Below are 17,261 nucleotides of genomic sequence, written 5' to 3' on the forward strand. Positions count from 1 at the left end.
AATAACAAATATTACGGCTCACTTCTAACAAACAGGACATTGAATAGGAAAATTAATGAGATGTCATTTCAGAGATTAATCTACAAAAAAGACTAGTTTCATTTTGAAATCTCACTTATTCTCTCGCTCACTTTGAGGGAAGACAATTACTGTGTTGTGAACAGTTTTGGGGAGAAACCTCTAGCAATGAGGAATTGAGCAGACTCAGTCCAGTGCCTCAAGAGAACTGAATCTCCCAACAACCATGGATGAGCTTGGAAGCAGATCTTCCCACAAATTTAGTGAAAGACCTTGAGCTAATCAGCACCCAGAGTCTTGACCTCAGAAAACTGTGAGATAGTGTTTATTGTTTTTTACTAAAATTTTGGGGTAAATTGCTTTATTGCAATCAGTAACTAACAATAATCATATGACTTAGAACTACTAACTTAGGGCCAGTGAGATAGTTCAGTGGATTAAGTACCTGCTCAGGCAAGTGCAAGGACTGGGGTTTGATCCCTGGGGCCACATGCCACACTGGCCCCACCCCTGGGTGTGCACACCTGTAATCCCAGAGCTGGTGAGGCCGAAAAATACATTATAACAAACCAACCAACAAACAAACAAACAAACAAACTGCTACTAATTTAGAAACACTAAGATTGAAACAGAAAATAGAATCAATAAGTTGTAGTTTCAGTGGTTACACTGTCTTCTTGTAGCTTCTAAGATATTCTAATCACATTGACTAGACTATGGCTAATATAATCAGATTATGTTGAGTTTTACTAGTTTTACTCTCAGTGGTTACCTTTAGCCTAACTTCTGAATACATCTATGGACCAAGAACACAACAATTAAATGTTTAATGATTCATTCACATATAAATTTATTTTTCTATTGTAGATTCAAAAATGTAACCAGGGGGCCGGGGACACAGCTCAGTGGAATAAGCGCTTCGCTGGCAAGCACCAAGGGCCTGAGTTCAATCCCTGGTTCTGAAAATAAAAAAAAAGAAAAAAATGTAACCAGGCTGACCAAATAACTCAGTGGATTAAAGCACCTGCAAGCAGGCACAGGGGCTGGGGGTCAATCCCTGGGCCTGCCATGCTGGCCTTACCCTCTCAAGGCGTACTGAGAAGGCAATTGAGCCTGGGGGTGGTGGTGCACACCTGTAATCTCAGCTCTTGGGAGGCTGTAAACAGTTGGATCACTATGAGTCCGATCTAGTAGTGGGACCCTGAACACCCTGTAGACCCTTTCCTAAAATACAAAAAAAAAAAAAGTAACTAAATGGCACATTAATTCTCTTGGTCTTTGTTTTGGATTCATGTTCACAAGACAATTGTGTATTTCTGGGTCAGGTGGCACACGCTTATGATCCTAGCACTGGGGAGGCAAAGGCAGGAGGATCACTATGAGTTTGAGGCCAACCTGGGCTACATAGTGAGTTCAAAGTCAGCCTGAGGGGCCAGGGAGATGGCTCAGTAGAATAAGTGCTTCCCTGGCAAGTGCAAGGGCCTTAGTTCAATCCCTGGTTCCACCAAAAAAAAAAAAAAAAAAAAAGCCAGCCTGAACTATGAAGTAAGAACCTGCCTCAAAGCAAGCAAATGAACACAAACCAGGACAATTGTGTGTAAGTTGAATTCATTCTTTAAAAAAAAAAAAAATTTACAGTACTGAAGATTGCAAAGACTATCCTTTCAGTCTTTGCACCAGTGTATATCCCAGAACCCACTCTGCTTTTTTTCATGGTACTGGGTATTGAACCCAGAGGCTTTGTACTGAGGAACATCCCCAGTCCTTTTTATTTTTAATTTTTGGACATGTCTTATTAACATGTTGCACTGCCTAGGCAACTTCTGCCTTAGCCTCTCAGAGTGCTGAGATTATAAGTATATGCCACCAAGCCCAACTTCAAATTTTTTTTTTTTTTTTTAAATTTTCTGTGGTGCTGGCTAGATATTAAACCCAGGACCATATGTGTGCTAGGAAAGTACATTACCACTGAGCCATTCTCCTACTTCTTTTTCTTTTTTTTTTTAATATTTATTTATTTTTATTTATTACATTTATTTAGTGTGTGTGTGTGTGTGTGTGTGTGTGTGTGGCCAGCTCAGCCCACCAGGGGGCGGGGCTGGCTGGCATGTGGTGCTGGGGGATTGAACCGAGGTCCTTGTGCTTTGCCAAGCTTGTTTCAAGTAGGTGCTTTAGACCACTGAGCCATCTCTCCAGCCCCTTTTTCTTTTTCTTCATCTTTTTTTTCCTCTTCTTCTTCTTCATTTTTATTTTTTATTTTTTTGGCAGAACCGGGGATTGAACTCAGGCCCTTGCACTTGCCAGGGAAGCGCTTATTCCACTGAGCCATCTCCATAGCCCCTCTTCTTCTTTAAAAAAGGAATAAAAGCATAAGTATAGTAAGAGAAAATAGAGAAGCAAAGACAGTTTTAAACTTGCTAATCAGAGAAATGTCAAAAATATACATATCTAAAAGTTTAGCTTTATATATTATGCTAGCCTTCTGTTGCTGTGACAAAATACCCAAGATAAACACTTTGAAAGGAGGAAAGACGTATTGTAGCTCATAATCTCAAAGGTTCCAATCCACGCTCTCTTGGCCCTGCCATGTTGGGCCTGTGGTGAAGCAGAACATCATGGTGAGGTATGTGTGAGGAGCAAAACTGCTCACTTCATGGTGGCCAGGGATCAAAAGAGGTTGGGTGAGGAACATGCATGGGGTGCAACAACCCTTCAAATGCATACTCACATGAACCTAATTTCCTTTCCCTAGACACTACCTCCAAAGGTTTAATCACCTCCCGGTAATATTACAGGGTATTGGCCGAGTCTCTCTCTTTTTTTTTCTTTCTTTCTTTCTTTTTTTTTTTTTTTCCAGAACTGGGGACTGAACTCAGGCCTTTGTGCTTGCCAGGCAAGAACTTAGTCTACTGAGCAATCTCCCCGGCCCCCATTTTGCAAGTTCTCTCATTGTCACTGAGTTTGTGTTTTATATGTATTCATATACTACAAAAATAATTTGTGACTTTACTTTTAGTTCTTGAGTTACAGTGTCAATATTTTTTCTACACTGTTATAACTTACCTATAACTTTTAAATTTGTTATAAACTTTTCATAACTTTTAAAGCACTTATTAAAATTATAACACTTTTTTTTTTTTTTTTTTGGTATTTTGAGATAGTCTCCATATGTAGTTCAGCTGGCTCTGAGATCACTTGGTAGCCCAGCCTGGACTCGAACTCACAACAATCCTCCTGGCTCATCTCCTGAGTGAGGACTGAGATTACAGGCATGTTCCACCAAGTCTAGTTTTGAAATTACAACACTTCCGAACCACATTCCAAAATGACCATTAACATTTGAACACAAGTGGATTCAGGTTTTGGGAAGAGTTAATTAGTTCATGAAGGAAAATAAACATACAGAAATATATTATTGTTTCAAATTTTACAAAATAAGTCTGGCGTGGTGGTACACGCCTGTAAGCCCAGCATTCAGGAGGCTGAGGCAGAAGGATCACCACAAATTCGAGGACAACCTGGGCCACATAGTGAGTTCAAGTCCACTTTAAGTTACATAGAGAAAGCCTGTCTCAAAAACAAACCTACACACTATCTTCATGCTAGTTTGATGTAGCTTGAATGTTTCTTAGAGGTTTATTAAAATTTTAGGAATATATATCACTTTTTAAAAAAAATTTATTTATTTATTTGTGTGTGTGTGTGGCCATCTCAGCCCACCAGGGGGCAGGGCTGGCTGGCATGTGGTGCTGGGAGATTGAACCGTGGTCCTTGTGCTTTGCTAAGCTTGTTCTAAGTAGGTGCTTTAGACCACTGAGCCATCTCACCAGCCCCATATATCAGTTTTGACAGTGTTAGAAATACTTATACTGGGCTGGAGATATAGTTCTGTGGTAGAGCACTTGTACAGTATGTGCAAGGTCTTAGAGTGGTCCTTCAGTAACACACACACCAAAACAACAATATAAACTTTTATCTAGCTGGACCTATTCTAGTTCAACCTCTGGTACAAACTTAATGGCTTCTAAGTTACAGACAAGTCTTTTTATTTTTCACATCCTGTATTGGGGAATTGAACTAGGACCTTCACAGGAAACTATACACTCAGACCTTTTAAAAAATTTTTAACTTTGAGATAAGCTCTCATTAATTTGCCCAGGTTAGGCATAAACTTTTAATAAACTTGCTTTAGCCTCCCAGAGTGCTGAGATTAACAGATGGGTGCCACCATGGCTGGCTATAAGCAAGTCTTGACCTTTTTAGCCCTCAAATTCCTCATCTGTAGAATGTATTTACTATCTATCTCAAAGAACTTACCTATTTTCAAAAAAACGAAGATGAAATACTTGGTACAGTTTCCAATATTTATTAATTACCCAGTAAATATGAACTACTATGACAATTATAGTTAAGCCATCAACTTAACATAAATAGGAATCTCCTGTCTCTCCATTATAACCTCCCTCATTGACTATAGGTAGAATACTATATAAAATGAATTTGAAAAGAATATGCATATTAAGCTTCATTTTGGTTTGGTTCTTTGAGAAGTCTAGATACTTGGAAGCACTGCTTGAGCCCAAAAGTTCAAGGAGAGGTAACATCTCATAAAATAAAAATAAAATTTCATTTTTAGAAATAATATTTTTAGGGTTGGGGATATACCTCAGTAGAACTACATACTCAGGCTTTTATAAATTTTTTATTTTGAAATAAGGTAGAGCACTTGACTACCATCTAGAAGCGTGATCACTAGCATGGCAAAAAAAAATATACACATCAAAAGTTTTTATCAGGAAAGTAATAATTGCAGAACATTTGGAAAAGAGAGAAAAGCACGTATAATTTCACCACACTTATGCTATATTCCTTCTTATATTATTTCCCTACTTAAGTTTTTTGTTTAAGTCAGTGTCTCACTAAATTGTCCAGACTGGACTAGGTCCAAAATTGTAATCCTCCTGCATTAGTCTCCCAGATTGCTGGGATTACAGGATGAAGAGTCTGTTGTATAAAAATATGCTTGAAACAAGTAGAATCAACTTTTTTTTACAGAGACTTGGTATCATGGTATTAATATAATGGTGCATTTCCAATGCATGGCAAGTCTCAAGTATATTTCACATACAATTATTTCAGAAAAATCAAATAAAATGGTATGCAGTTTACTGCTGTACAACTTTTTATTCTTCTAAAAAGTTGTGGTTTTCCAGGTTATGATTCTAGCATATATAGAATTTAATATTTTGCATTTTTTGACATTATACCAGTTTTCTCCGTACTACTACCTACAAGGAAGGTAGCACTCATAGTAACTAGATTTAGTTTCTTTAACTCAGCATAACTGTATGTAAAAAACTAAAACAGCTTGAGGGATGATAAATGAAGAACACAAAGTGTGTTTGGATTGTGTAAAACTACAATGTAGAAAATGTAGACAAAAAAGCTAGAACCCAGGAATTCTAACCTTTTAACCAAATGTGTAAGTTAGGAAAAAAAGCATTAAAAAAAAAATAGCATCAGGGGCTGGTGAGATGGCTCAGTGGTCTAAAGCACCTACTTAGAACAAGCTAAGCTAAGCAAAGCACAGGGACCATGGTTCAATCCCCCAGCACCACATGCCAACCAGGCCCGCCCCCTGGTGGGCTGAGCTGGCCACACACACAAAAATATAAATAAATAAATTTTTTTAAAAAAAGTTTTAAAAAATATCATCAACACAATCCTAAATTCTATATGTATTTTTTAAAAATAGATGGGAAAATGGTGATATACTGTTCAACAGCAAAAACTTCATTATATATTATTATTATTATTCTTGGGATTTTAGCTCTCAAAATTGGGTAAATTACCCCTCAAAAAGTCCTTCTTTAAAATTTAATAAGGCAGGGACTGGGGAGAGGGCTCAGTAGAATAAGTGCTTGCCCGGCAAGTGCAAGTGCTTAAGTTCAATCCCCAGTTCCACAAAAAACAAAACAAAACAAAGAAAATTTAACAAGGCATTAAAAATCCGCATTTTATAGATTGAGTCAAGTTCTAGTTACAGTTTTTTACTGAGTTGGTGCATTTATTGCTGGAAACAGGGTATTATGTTTTAAATATTTTTTGCCTTGACATTCATTAATTTCAAAGCATAGTTTTTTACTTTTTTGTTAAATCTTTTATTTATGTATGTATTTGGTACAGTGTTTCACTATGCAGCTTGGACTCATACTGATCCTCCTGACTCAGCCTACCCAGCGCTGGGATTACAGTGGTGAGTCACCACATGGGGTTTCAGTGGTTGGCATGGCATTTGGTGCCTGGGATCGAACTCAGGTTCTCCTGCTTGCCAGGTAGGTGCTTAGTGCGCTGAGCTTTTTACTTTTAAGCTTCTTTGTTCCTTTATATTGTCCTGCAACAGGAATTCTAATCACATGTTAAAAACTTTATAGACTAGATGGAAGAAACAATCCATGCATCATTGCTGAGAAAACAAAACATGGTCCACACACAAATGCATACATACAATGGGATATTATTGCCTTAAAAAGGAAAGCTCTTAAAAAATGAATCTTGAAGAAATAATGTTAAGTAAAACAGGCCAGTCACAAAAACACAAATACTGTATGATTCCACTTATATATGATACCTTAAAAACTCAAATTCATGGAGCCAGAAAAGGAAATGGGGGGGGGAGAACAGAAAGGGGAGTTATTATTATTATTATTATTATTTTTTTTTTTTTTTTCCTTCCTCGAATGCCTTCAGGGCACTTTTGACCAGCGGGAGAGTTGTGAGGTTCCAACTCCAGGAACCTGAGGCTGACAGCTTTGTGGAAGCAGCCACTTAAAGACTGAGCTAGGGCCAGGCCCCCGGGGAGTTATTCTTTTAATGTGTGTGTGTGGCCATCTCAGCCCACCAGGGGGCGGGTCTGGCTGGCATGTGGTGCTGGGGATCGAACCGCGGTCCCTGTGCTTTGCCAAGCTTGTTTCAAGTAGGTGCTTTAGACCACTGAGCCATCTCTCCAGCCCCGGGAGTTATTCTTTAATGGATATGATGTTTCTGTTCTGCATGATGAAAAAGTTCTAGAGTGGTAACAGCTGCACAAAAATATAAATGTTTTTAATACTTCTGAGCTGTATGCTTAAAACAGTTTAGAAAGTAAATTTTGCTGTTTTATCATAATTTAAAAATTCCTATTACATACATTGAGAAAAGGGCATTATATATATATATATATATATATGCTTAACAAATTATAAAGTATCAGCGATCACCATCTATCTCAAAAAAATGTATCAACAGTATACTTTGTTATTTTTTGTAAATGCAAGAAAACCTTAAAAACTTTTAAAGTGTTCTTTCTCTCCTTTCTTTTCTCTTGAAACTTCATAGTCTAAGACCTATTTTGGGTCCACAGTTGACCTCACCTGCAAGAGTTTAATTTAAAAAAAAATTTGCAGCGTAGATTTTCATTTCTGCCTCTCTCCCTTGCCTCCAACCACAAAGAAACAATGATTTAAATCCTTTGTGCCCTTTTAGAAAATTACACAGATACCCCATTGTGGAACCCTATAATCCCTTCGTGGAAAGGAAGAGATTAGCATATGAATACAAAGCAAAATGAATCAAGAATACAAAACGATCTACTGAATAGTGAAGCTCTTCTATTCTTAAAAATGTATTTATTTCCTCTTTTTGTATTGCCCCTTTACTGGTACCAGGTTAAAGGAATTGAGCTTCCCTTCTGGTTACCCGGAAAAGGATTTTTTTTTTTTTTTTTTTAAAGGCAACAGATTCTTCTAGGAGGTGCAAAACCAACTGACAGCTCCTAGCGCCAGCGGAATCTGCTACACCCGACCTGAGCTTGCTTGTCGGCGAGAAGTGTAGAAAGTGCTGTTCACAGACTGTGTGGTGAAGGAAAAAAAAGCAACAGAACAGAGAGCCATAGTGCTGACGTTGAAGGCCCGGCCCTGTGAGGTTGCACAGGGTAAGTGGCGTTGGCCAGGAGGCAGGGGCTAAGGGGAAGGAAAGAGGATTTGGACTAGGGGCGGGGCCTACGGCATAGCGTGGCTTCTGATTGCTGGAGCGCAGCTGCCAATCTCGCAGAATCACTCGGTTAACCAGTGCGCTGGCGAGACACGCTCAGATATACTGAGCGAGCCCGGAGAAGCAGTCTCAGATCCTGACGGTGCAGCAGCCCGCAGCCTCAGCTAGGGAGTCCCAGCCGCTTTCAATGGAGGAGAAGTCCGGCCAGCCACAGCCTCAGCACCATCACAGCCACCACCATCCGCACCATCACCCTCAGCAGTCGCAGCAGCAGTCGCACCATCACCACCATTATTATTTCTACAACCATACCCACAACCACCACCACCACCACCATCACCAGCAGCCTCACCAGTACTTGCAGCATGGAGCCGAGGGCAGCCCCAAGGCCCAGCCAAAGCCGCTGAAACATGAGCAGAAACACACCCTCCAGCAGCACCAGGAAACGCCGAAGAAGAAAACAGGTCTGGGAGGAGGCCGGGTGGGGGAAGGGGATTGGGGGTGGGGGACGAGGAGATGGGGGTGGGGCTAGATGAGAAAAGCGCGGACGGGGTCGGGGTGTGTGTGTCCCTCCGGCCTGGGGATGCCCCCTTTCATTCTCCCCTGGCTCGCCCAGGGCAGTAGGGGCTGCAGTGTCCTCTCCTTCAGCATGGGAGAGGCCAGGCCAGGCCAGCGTGACCTTCTCGGCCCCCGCCCCGGCCAGAGGGAGACCCGCGGGGTCGGCCTCGGAAGTCCAATCTTAACAGAGCCTCCTTGCTCACCTTCCTGCGGCCTTGGAGTTACCGTAATTTGGATTCCTTGAGATGGGGTGATCCAACCCCCCCCCCAAAAAAAAAAAATCTCTCGAGGTGTAACTCAGAAAGGCCTGGCGAATTCTGCCACGGGTGATGTCGCGAGACCGTTTGCAGGCGGCCAGGTGGGCCGACCTGAGGAAGCCGCCTCCTCGCCCGCCACCCAGGCCCACCTGTGGCCTTCGGTTTCCCCGTCTGAGGTGGGGGCGGCTTGGACCCTTGGCCTGTTGGGTCATTTCCTCCCCTAAAGGCCTGTTTTGGGCGCCGGACCTTGCAGTCTGCCCTAGCGACTTCTCCTGAGGCCGGCGCCCCGGGCCCGCTCCCCCCAGAGCCGGCGCGGCTGGAATGTTCTCTCCTCCTCGCGGGGCCGCTTCCTGTCCGCCATGTTGGAAGCCGATTCCTGTCACCGACTCTGGCCCACTGAGGAGCGGAGGGGGAAGGGTGTCGAGGGGCCGGCGGCGCGGCGCGGCGTGGCGGGGCGGGTGACCCAGGGCCCCCGCCGTCCGTCGCTTCGCCCCCTGCACCCGGAGGGCGCCGCCTTACCCCCGCCCCGAGGCTACCCCTCCCCCCGGGGCTGCCGGGTTGTGTAACCCGGTGGCGGCCGCGCGGCCCCGGGCGGGTCCCTGGGGTGAGGGGCGGGGGCGGTTGGGGTGGGGGAGGGAAGCGGCCACGAGGGGAGCGGCCTGCGCCGGGCCTCGCGCGCCGGCGGCCGTGTTTCCCGCTCCCGGGTGCGGCGGGAGGCGCGGGCGGCCTGGGCGGGGAGCCGGACTCCCAGCGGAGCCGAGGGGGAAGGAGGCCCAGGACAGCGGCCTCGGGCCTCCACGGGGCAGCAGGGCTTGGAGGTACGGCGGGGGGATTCTTTTGGGGTAGAGGCGGTGCCTGAGGCCGGGTGGGGTACCCAGCGGGAACCGAGCTCCCGGTCACGAGTTTCTCTGCCACAGGATCCTCATATCCTCCTGCCAGGTTCGCTCACGACTCCGCCTGAGGCTTTCACTTGGGCCTTTTCCTTCTCGCAGCGCTTTCTCCACAAGAAACGAGGAGCGGGACCCCCCCCACCCCCACCCCCCACATAGTTCCATCTATCTCCCTACTAAACTTAACCGTGTCTGCCGGGTTTGGTTAGTTTGTGTGTGTGTGTGGGGGGATTGAACACATGTTTGGATGAGGAAGAGGGGGATTTTTTGACCCCTTTCTTGTCACTAAGGATGAACTGAAGTGGCTCCTCCATGAGGTTGGATCACTGCCGTCTTGCCTCGGATGACGCTTTTTTATTCTGTGCTAAAATAAAAGGAATTTTTCGCATTTTAAACTTTTAATTTTAGCAAACGTTAAATTGGAGGCAGAAATCAAGGGAAGAACAATATTTGAAAAATAAGTTTAAAAGTTAACCTCGCAGAGTTAAAAACTTAAGGGTTCTTTATAACTTGAGAAATAAAGGGAATGGTAAAGAATGTTCGTATGAGCAGTTATCGAGAGTAGGAGAAACGTTTTTTTCTTGCAGTTAATATAACTTGAAGATTGAAATTCGAATGTCATGTTTTCCATTTTGAGATTGTAGGATATGCAATAGAAGCACATGGATGAAATGCTTAACCATAAGGATTTGGAACAGCTTAACTATAAACACTAGGTCATTTGAACAAATTTTTCAAAAACCATAAAATGTTACCTTATGCTTGCTTGAAATATAAGGCAATAGTATTGGTCAGGTTTGAATTTTTCAGTGTTTTATTGAATCAAGCTAATGTTTTCTTGTAGGACTCTTCTACATACAGCAGCAAACCATGAACCATTCAAAGTGGGATCCCTCAAAAGTCTTACCCTGGAATAAAAATGAAGGGAACTAGGTTTAGGAGTTTTTAGAGAATGTAAATAATTTGGGGTTAGCAGTTTGTGTATCTTGGTCACACAGATTGTTGTTTCATTGTGTACAATGTTAGTAACTAAAGAAACTTAGGATATTTTGGAATGTATTATACTGTTAGGGTGGGCTCTTTTGACTCATTACACATAAACCTGTAAGAAAGAGCTGTTTTTCTTCATCCAGAAGAGGGCGCAATAGAAGATTAAATGTTTTGAGTAATACCCGTTTCCAATCCAAAAGCTAGATTTATCAGGGTTCAAGTTTTGCTGAGTCTTTCTGAAATAGGGTTAGCATGGCAGCCCCTAAATAACAAACCAGTGGGAGTTCTTTATATCTGTAATTCTCTATTGCTTATATTTTTCCTAAATATCTAAGCTTTAAAAATTTTTCTGGAATACTTTTTTACAAAGTTACCATGGGAAAAATTTTATGTAGTTATATGAGAAGTTTGTTACAAATGTGGTGGAAATATAGGGGTTTTTGAACTTTCATTTGTGATTCTGATGTCTTAGCCATTTAATAGTTTTAGGAGAAGTTATTCTGGTTCACTTATAAGTCTGCTTTGGTTTGGACAGGGAAATTTTTACTTTTTTTTTGTATTTAAGATTGCCCACCTTTAAGATGCAAAACGTTGTGACTGATAGTCCTGGGATGGGGGGGCATAAACATCTATTTAATTTGTTAATTTATTAGCATGATAAGTGGGTAGGTCTTTGGCACTTTGTTGGGAAAGGGTAGGCTTATGCTGAATCTCTGTTTAGGAATTTCCTATGTTTCTATAGAACCCTTTAGAAGACTCCTAAAGCAGTAATGTTCCCCTTAACTATTTCATAGTTGGGGTTGGATAGTGTACTGTGCTTGAGTTTTTTTGAAATGGGCAGGCTGGCTTCAAACTCAGTTCTCTTGTCTAAACTGTCCAGAGTGCAGCTAGGATTATAGGTATGTGCCACCATACCTGGTTTTAGTTAACATTTTTCTACCAAAAGTTTGAATTGATTGCTATCTTATATCTTACTCAGTAGCCAAACATTAAAATTGAATGGTATAGAATTTTATGCTCTTTGTGCCTATTTTGGGAATGATTATGGTCTTGAGCATGATTATGTCTTGAAGTTCTTTTTTAAAATACAGTATTAAATGTCTTTATTCATTTTCAATATTCCCACCCTTTTCTTTGATGAGAATGAGTGAGTTAAATTTTAGTTAATGCTGTTGTGAATCTTCTCAGGCTGTTCTACATAACTGATTTTAACGTTTAAAACAAAGAACAGCCTCATTATCCTTACTATTTTTTTTTTGGGAGGGGGACCAGGGATTAAACTCAGGCCCTTGTGCTTGCCAGGGAAGTGCTTATTCCACGGAGCCATCTTCCTGGCCCTATCATTATTACTGCTCTTGAAATTAAGGAACTGCACAGGGCATAGTGACTGATATCTGTAATACCAGCACTGGGAGGCTTGAGGCAGGAAGGTTGCCTTGAGTTCATCTAGACTACATAGTGAGTTCAAGACCAGTTTGGGTTATACAGTGAGACCTGTCTCAAAATAAAGGTGGGGGAGCTTAAAAGAGCTTTTGATGGGAATTATAATGATTGATATTTACCATGAAGAACAACAAATTCCTGTGTCTTTTGGCTTTCATAGCCCAAATGCCTAAAAGCTTGAAAGTGTTGAAGGTATGAATAATTTAGTATTCTTTTATCTGTGCATCCTAAAAACTGCCTTAAATGAACATGTAGACATACTGTGCATCTATTTGCAATGACTTGACCTTAGGATGCTTTTGTGAACTTTAATAGAAAGGTGTAGATTATAACACATTTTACTAGTAAAAGGAATGGGGACAGTTGTGGACCCAATTAAATCACCTGTGGTAATAACTTTTTTAGTGATTTATGTCTGATTGTATCTGAATACCATAGGTTAAATTTCTTTCTTTGGAGTTTGGTTAGTATATATTTTTTCCACTGCATCTTTTGAGTTACAGTGTTGGTGATAGGAAACCTTGGGTCCCAGAGAGCCTGGAGTTCAGATTTCCAATTCTTCCATTTTGTTATCTGGGCAAGTTACTTTTTATCTCTCTGAGAATCAGTCTACCAAATGAGGAATGAAAACCTTTTCTTATTTTACTTTATTTATGGGGTGTAGGGCAATGAAGAGGTCTCTTGCATGCCAGGCAAGAAATACTGTACCAACTAAACTACATCCCCAGCCCTAAAACATGTCTTTTTTTTTTTTTTCTTCCTTTTCTAGTTCTTTCAACATAGTAGACAAATGCTGTACAATTGAGTTATATCATCTCTAACCTTCTTTTCCTATTTCTGAATAAGAAAACCTTTAACCGGTTTTTACTTAGAGAGTAGATCTGTGAATATAAAGAAAATTTTATAATCTTGTGGAAGTTGTGGGTAGATTTATTCTGTTGAGTAGTATTAAGGTTTATAGATTGAAGTACTTGCCTGTGATCTCGGACAGTGGTTTGAATCATGGCTCTGTTCTTTTTGCTTAGCAGTTATAGATCTCATTTTCTAATCTGTAAAATGACTATCTTTAAATGTTAGGTTCTGCTGTAATTTAAATCTTATAATTTTAAAGTCTTTTTTTTTTCCTCCCTCAGGCTATGGTGAAATAAATGGTAATGCTGGAGAAAGAGAAATATCTTTAAAGAGCCTGGGTTCTGATGAAGCTACCAGCCCTATTTCCAGGGTCCTCAATGGCAACCAGCAAGCTGTAGATACTAGTCTGAAGCAGACTGTGAAAGCTGGCAACTTTGGGAAGACAGGAATTAAAACCAAGAATTTCATTCAGAAAAACAGTATGGACAAAAAGAATGGGAAGTCTTATGAAAATAAATCTGGAGAAAACCAGTCTATAGATAAGACTGATACAGTAGCAATTCCAAATGGTGTTGTAACAAATAATTCAGGCTATATTACTAATGGTTATATGGGCAAGGGCGCAGATAATGATGGTAGTGGATCAGAAAGTGGATATACCACTCCTAAAAAAAGGAAAGCTAGGCGCAATAGTGCTAAGGGTTGTGAAAACCTTAATTTAGTCCAGGACAAAATAATGCAACAAGAGACTAGTGTCCCACCCTTGAAACAGGGACTTGAAACTTTTAAGCCCGACTACAGTGAACAAAAGGGAAATCGAGTGGATGCTTCAAAGCCCATTTGGAAATACGAAACTGGACCTGGAGGAACAACTCGAGGAAAACCTGCTGTGGGTGATATGCTTCGTAAAAGTTCAGATATTAAACCTGGTGTGAACAACAAGAAGTTTGATGATCGGCCCAAAGGAAAGCATGCCTCAGCTGTTGCCTCCAAAGAGGACTCATGGACCCTATTTAAACCACCTCCAGTTTTTCCAGTGGACAATAGCAGTGCTAAAATAGTTCCTAAAATAAGTTATGCAAGCAAAGTTAAGGAAAACCTCAACAAAACTATACAAAACTCTTCTGTGTCACCATCTTCATCTTCATCCTCTTCATCATCTACTGGGGAAACTCAGACCCAATCTTCAAGTCGATTATCCCAGGTCCCTATGTCAGCGCTAAAATCTGTTACTTCTGCCAACTTTTCTAATGGGCCTGTTCTAGCAGGGACTGATGCAAGCATGTATCCTGCAGGAGGTCAGCCACTGCTAACTACTGCTGCTAATACTCTAACACCCATCTCTTCTGGAACTGATTCAGTTCTCCAGGACATGAGTCTAACTTCAGCAGCTGTTGAACAAATTAAATCTAGCCTTTTTATCTACCCTTCAAATATGCAAAGTATGCTGTTGAGTACAGCACAAGTGGATCTGCCCTCTCAGACAGATCAGCAAAACCTGGGGGATATCTTCCAGAATCAGTGGGGTTTATCATTTATAAATGAGCCCAGTGCTGGCCCTGAGACTGTTATTGGGAAGTCATCAGATCATAAAGTGATGGAGGTGACATTTCAAGGAGAATATCCTGCCACTTTGGTTTCACAGGGTGCTGAAAAAATCCCCTCAGGAACTGAGCATCCTGTGTTTCCTAAGGCTTATGAGTTGGAGAAACGGACTAGTCCTCAAGTTCTGGGTAGCATCCTAAAACCTGGGACTACTACTGAGAGTGGAGCCTTATCCTTGGAACCCAGTCATATAGGTGACCTGCAAAAAGCAGACACCAATAGTCAAGGTGCTTTAGTGTTTCTCTCAAAGGACTATGAGATAGAAAATCAAAATCCTCTGGCCTCTCCTACGAACACTTAGTTAGGCTCCGCCAAAGAACAGAAATACCAGAGAGGCCTAGAAAGGAATGATAGCTGGGGTTCTTTTGACCCGAGGGCTGCTATTGTATATCACACTAAAGGTAATTCATTTCTTTCTTATATGAAGGTTTTTACTAATCAGTTTGTGTATATTTGTAATGAGTAAATTGAAAACTGTACATTAAGAATTTCTGAGCTTAGTGATTGCATAAGAATTTAACATCAAACTCGTAGTTCAGAATCTTTGGAAAGAGTGGCTAAAATTTTATTGAACTTAAAAGCATTTTTATATGGATGGTTATAATTGACTTGTCTGATTCAAAGCATACAGGTATAGGGGGAGAGAAGAAATTTGCCTAAAAAGATGATCATATATTTCGTTTTGAACAATTAAGAGTTAAAAAATTCTTTTTCAAATAGATAATCTGTGCTTTTTATATCACATGTTGCTTTATTAGTGAAGCATGTAATAGTCCAATTTGCTTGAAGTGAAGTAGGAACAGTGTTTTTGAGGAGGGTTGAAAAAAGTTTCAAAAAAAGAAAAAAGGTCCTATTAGTGTATAAGAAGAAATAACTGGTGCTGAATGGTAGCTAGAAAGTAATTTAGACCCACTGCAATGGCAAGCACATTCTTCGGTGTTACAGAGGAACAGACTGGATCAAAGCCCATGAAAAGGAAACTTTGGTGGATGCAGTGGTGAGCACAAGGAGGCTGAGGCAAGAGGATTGTTTGAGGCCATTCTAGAGAGCATATCAAGACTCTTCTAATTGAAAGGAAGAAAACCATTTATGTTTCATGCTAATATTTTTCTTAGAATATGACCTATAAAGAATTAGCTGACTGGCATCACAAGTTTAAATCCTTAAAAGCAAATAGTAAGGTTAAGTAAATTTGAATTTGAATAATGAATTTTAAATGATACTGCTTATGCGAATAGTGGCTTTCAGTCTTCACACCCCTCTACTTCATGTGTCTTTCCTGACAGCAACACCCTTAGTGACTTACAACTGCAGGAACTGGGGAACATGACAGATTGTAGGGGATGAGGTAATTACTGTATTCTCTTAGGACGAGATCATTGCCTCAGAGATGAATAGCAATGCTATTTGTGACTTTTAAGCAAATTACCTAGTTTTCATTCCTTGCCAACTGGAAGATATTATTGAGTATAATAAGTATGTTTTTGTGTATCTTTCCTCTCTTCCCCTCCTTTAAAAAAATGGGAATAGGGGTCGGGGAGGTAGCTTGGCAGTCTAAGCACCTGCCTGGCAGGCGCAAGGACCTGGGTTTGATCCCTGGCACCACATATCACACACTGCCACTGAAACAGGGCGTGGTGGTGCTCACCTGTAACCCCAGTGCTGGGGAGCCTGAAAACAGGAGGATCACTACGAGTTCAGGTTGCATAGTGAGACCCTGTACCACGTACATTAAAAAAACAAAGATTAAAAAATGGGAATAGTGACATCTCTTTATGGAAGTTGTTAGGAATCCTGGCAGATAAAATTTAATGTGTCTTCCATCCCAGCTCTTTTTAGAAGTAAATAGGAGTTAACACAGAAGCTGGATGTTTTCAGGGAAGTAAGGCACTGAAGTTTTAGAGTCTTAGAGGCTATGTTTAATGATAAGTTGGGCATTTTGCACTGCTAGAGTATGTACAGAAAATATTTACCAAAGTGTCTTGTACTTTGGTTATTGGGTGAGCCTGAGATGATATCTCTAAAGTATTATGTTCTCCCACTATCTCTAAAAAAATTGTGAGATAATAGTAATCTAGTAGGTGGTTGTGTATGATTTTGTTTTTTGAAGAGATGGGAGTCTTAATATCCAAGCCAGCCCCAAATGACTCTTTTTAAATTTAAATTTCCAGACCTTTTTAAATAGAAATATAGAGAAGGATTTTTTTTTCCTCCCTACATCAGGCTGCCTAAAGGGCGGGTCTGGTGGAGCTTCTGGAGCTGGGAATCAAAGGCGGCCCTATATGCCTGACTGCATTTGCCCAAGCAGCACCTTAAAATGACTGAGCTATCAGGCAAGGCCCCCTCCCCCCTGAAATGTAAAATATTGACATATATTGCTAGTTATTTTTTATGTATTTTCCTTGTAGATGGGCAAGTAAATAAGAAATTAATGTTTGAAGTAAATGAAGTGTCTCTACATGATAGTTATGTTGACTTTTCTGTTGTTACTAAAAAGTTCATTTTGTTTTAATTTAGTACAGTGAGGGCTGGGGAGATAGCTCAGTAGATAGAATAAGTGCTTGCCAGGGCCTGAGTTCAATCCATGGTTTTACCAAAAAAAAAAAAAAAAAAAAAA

At 40.9% G+C, this 17,261-nt stretch overlaps 1 protein-coding gene across 1 annotated transcript in view; it reads left to right on the forward strand.

Moving 5' to 3' along the window:
* The first annotated feature begins 8,168 nt into the window (after positions 1 to 8,168).
* Nufip2 (NUFIP2, FMR1 interacting protein 2) overlaps positions 8,169 to 17,261 on the forward strand; it is a 24,955-nt gene continuing 15,862 nt past the window's right edge. Inside the window, exons 1-2 of the mRNA XM_023719898.1 lie at positions 8,169 to 8,513; positions 13,321 to 15,045. Coding sequence (XP_023575666.1) covers positions 8,237 to 8,513; positions 13,321 to 14,945 — 1,902 coding nt within the window. The 5' untranslated portion in view covers positions 8,169 to 8,236 and the 3' untranslated portion in view covers positions 14,946 to 15,045. The remainder of the gene's footprint in view (positions 8,514 to 13,320; positions 15,046 to 17,261) is intronic.

Source organism: Octodon degus, unplaced genomic scaffold, assembly GCF_000260255.1.
Source record: "Octodon degus isolate 3935 unplaced genomic scaffold, OctDeg1.0 scaffold00072, whole genome shotgun sequence".
NCBI classification, from domain to species: domain Eukaryota; kingdom Metazoa; phylum Chordata; class Mammalia; order Rodentia; family Octodontidae; genus Octodon; species Octodon degus.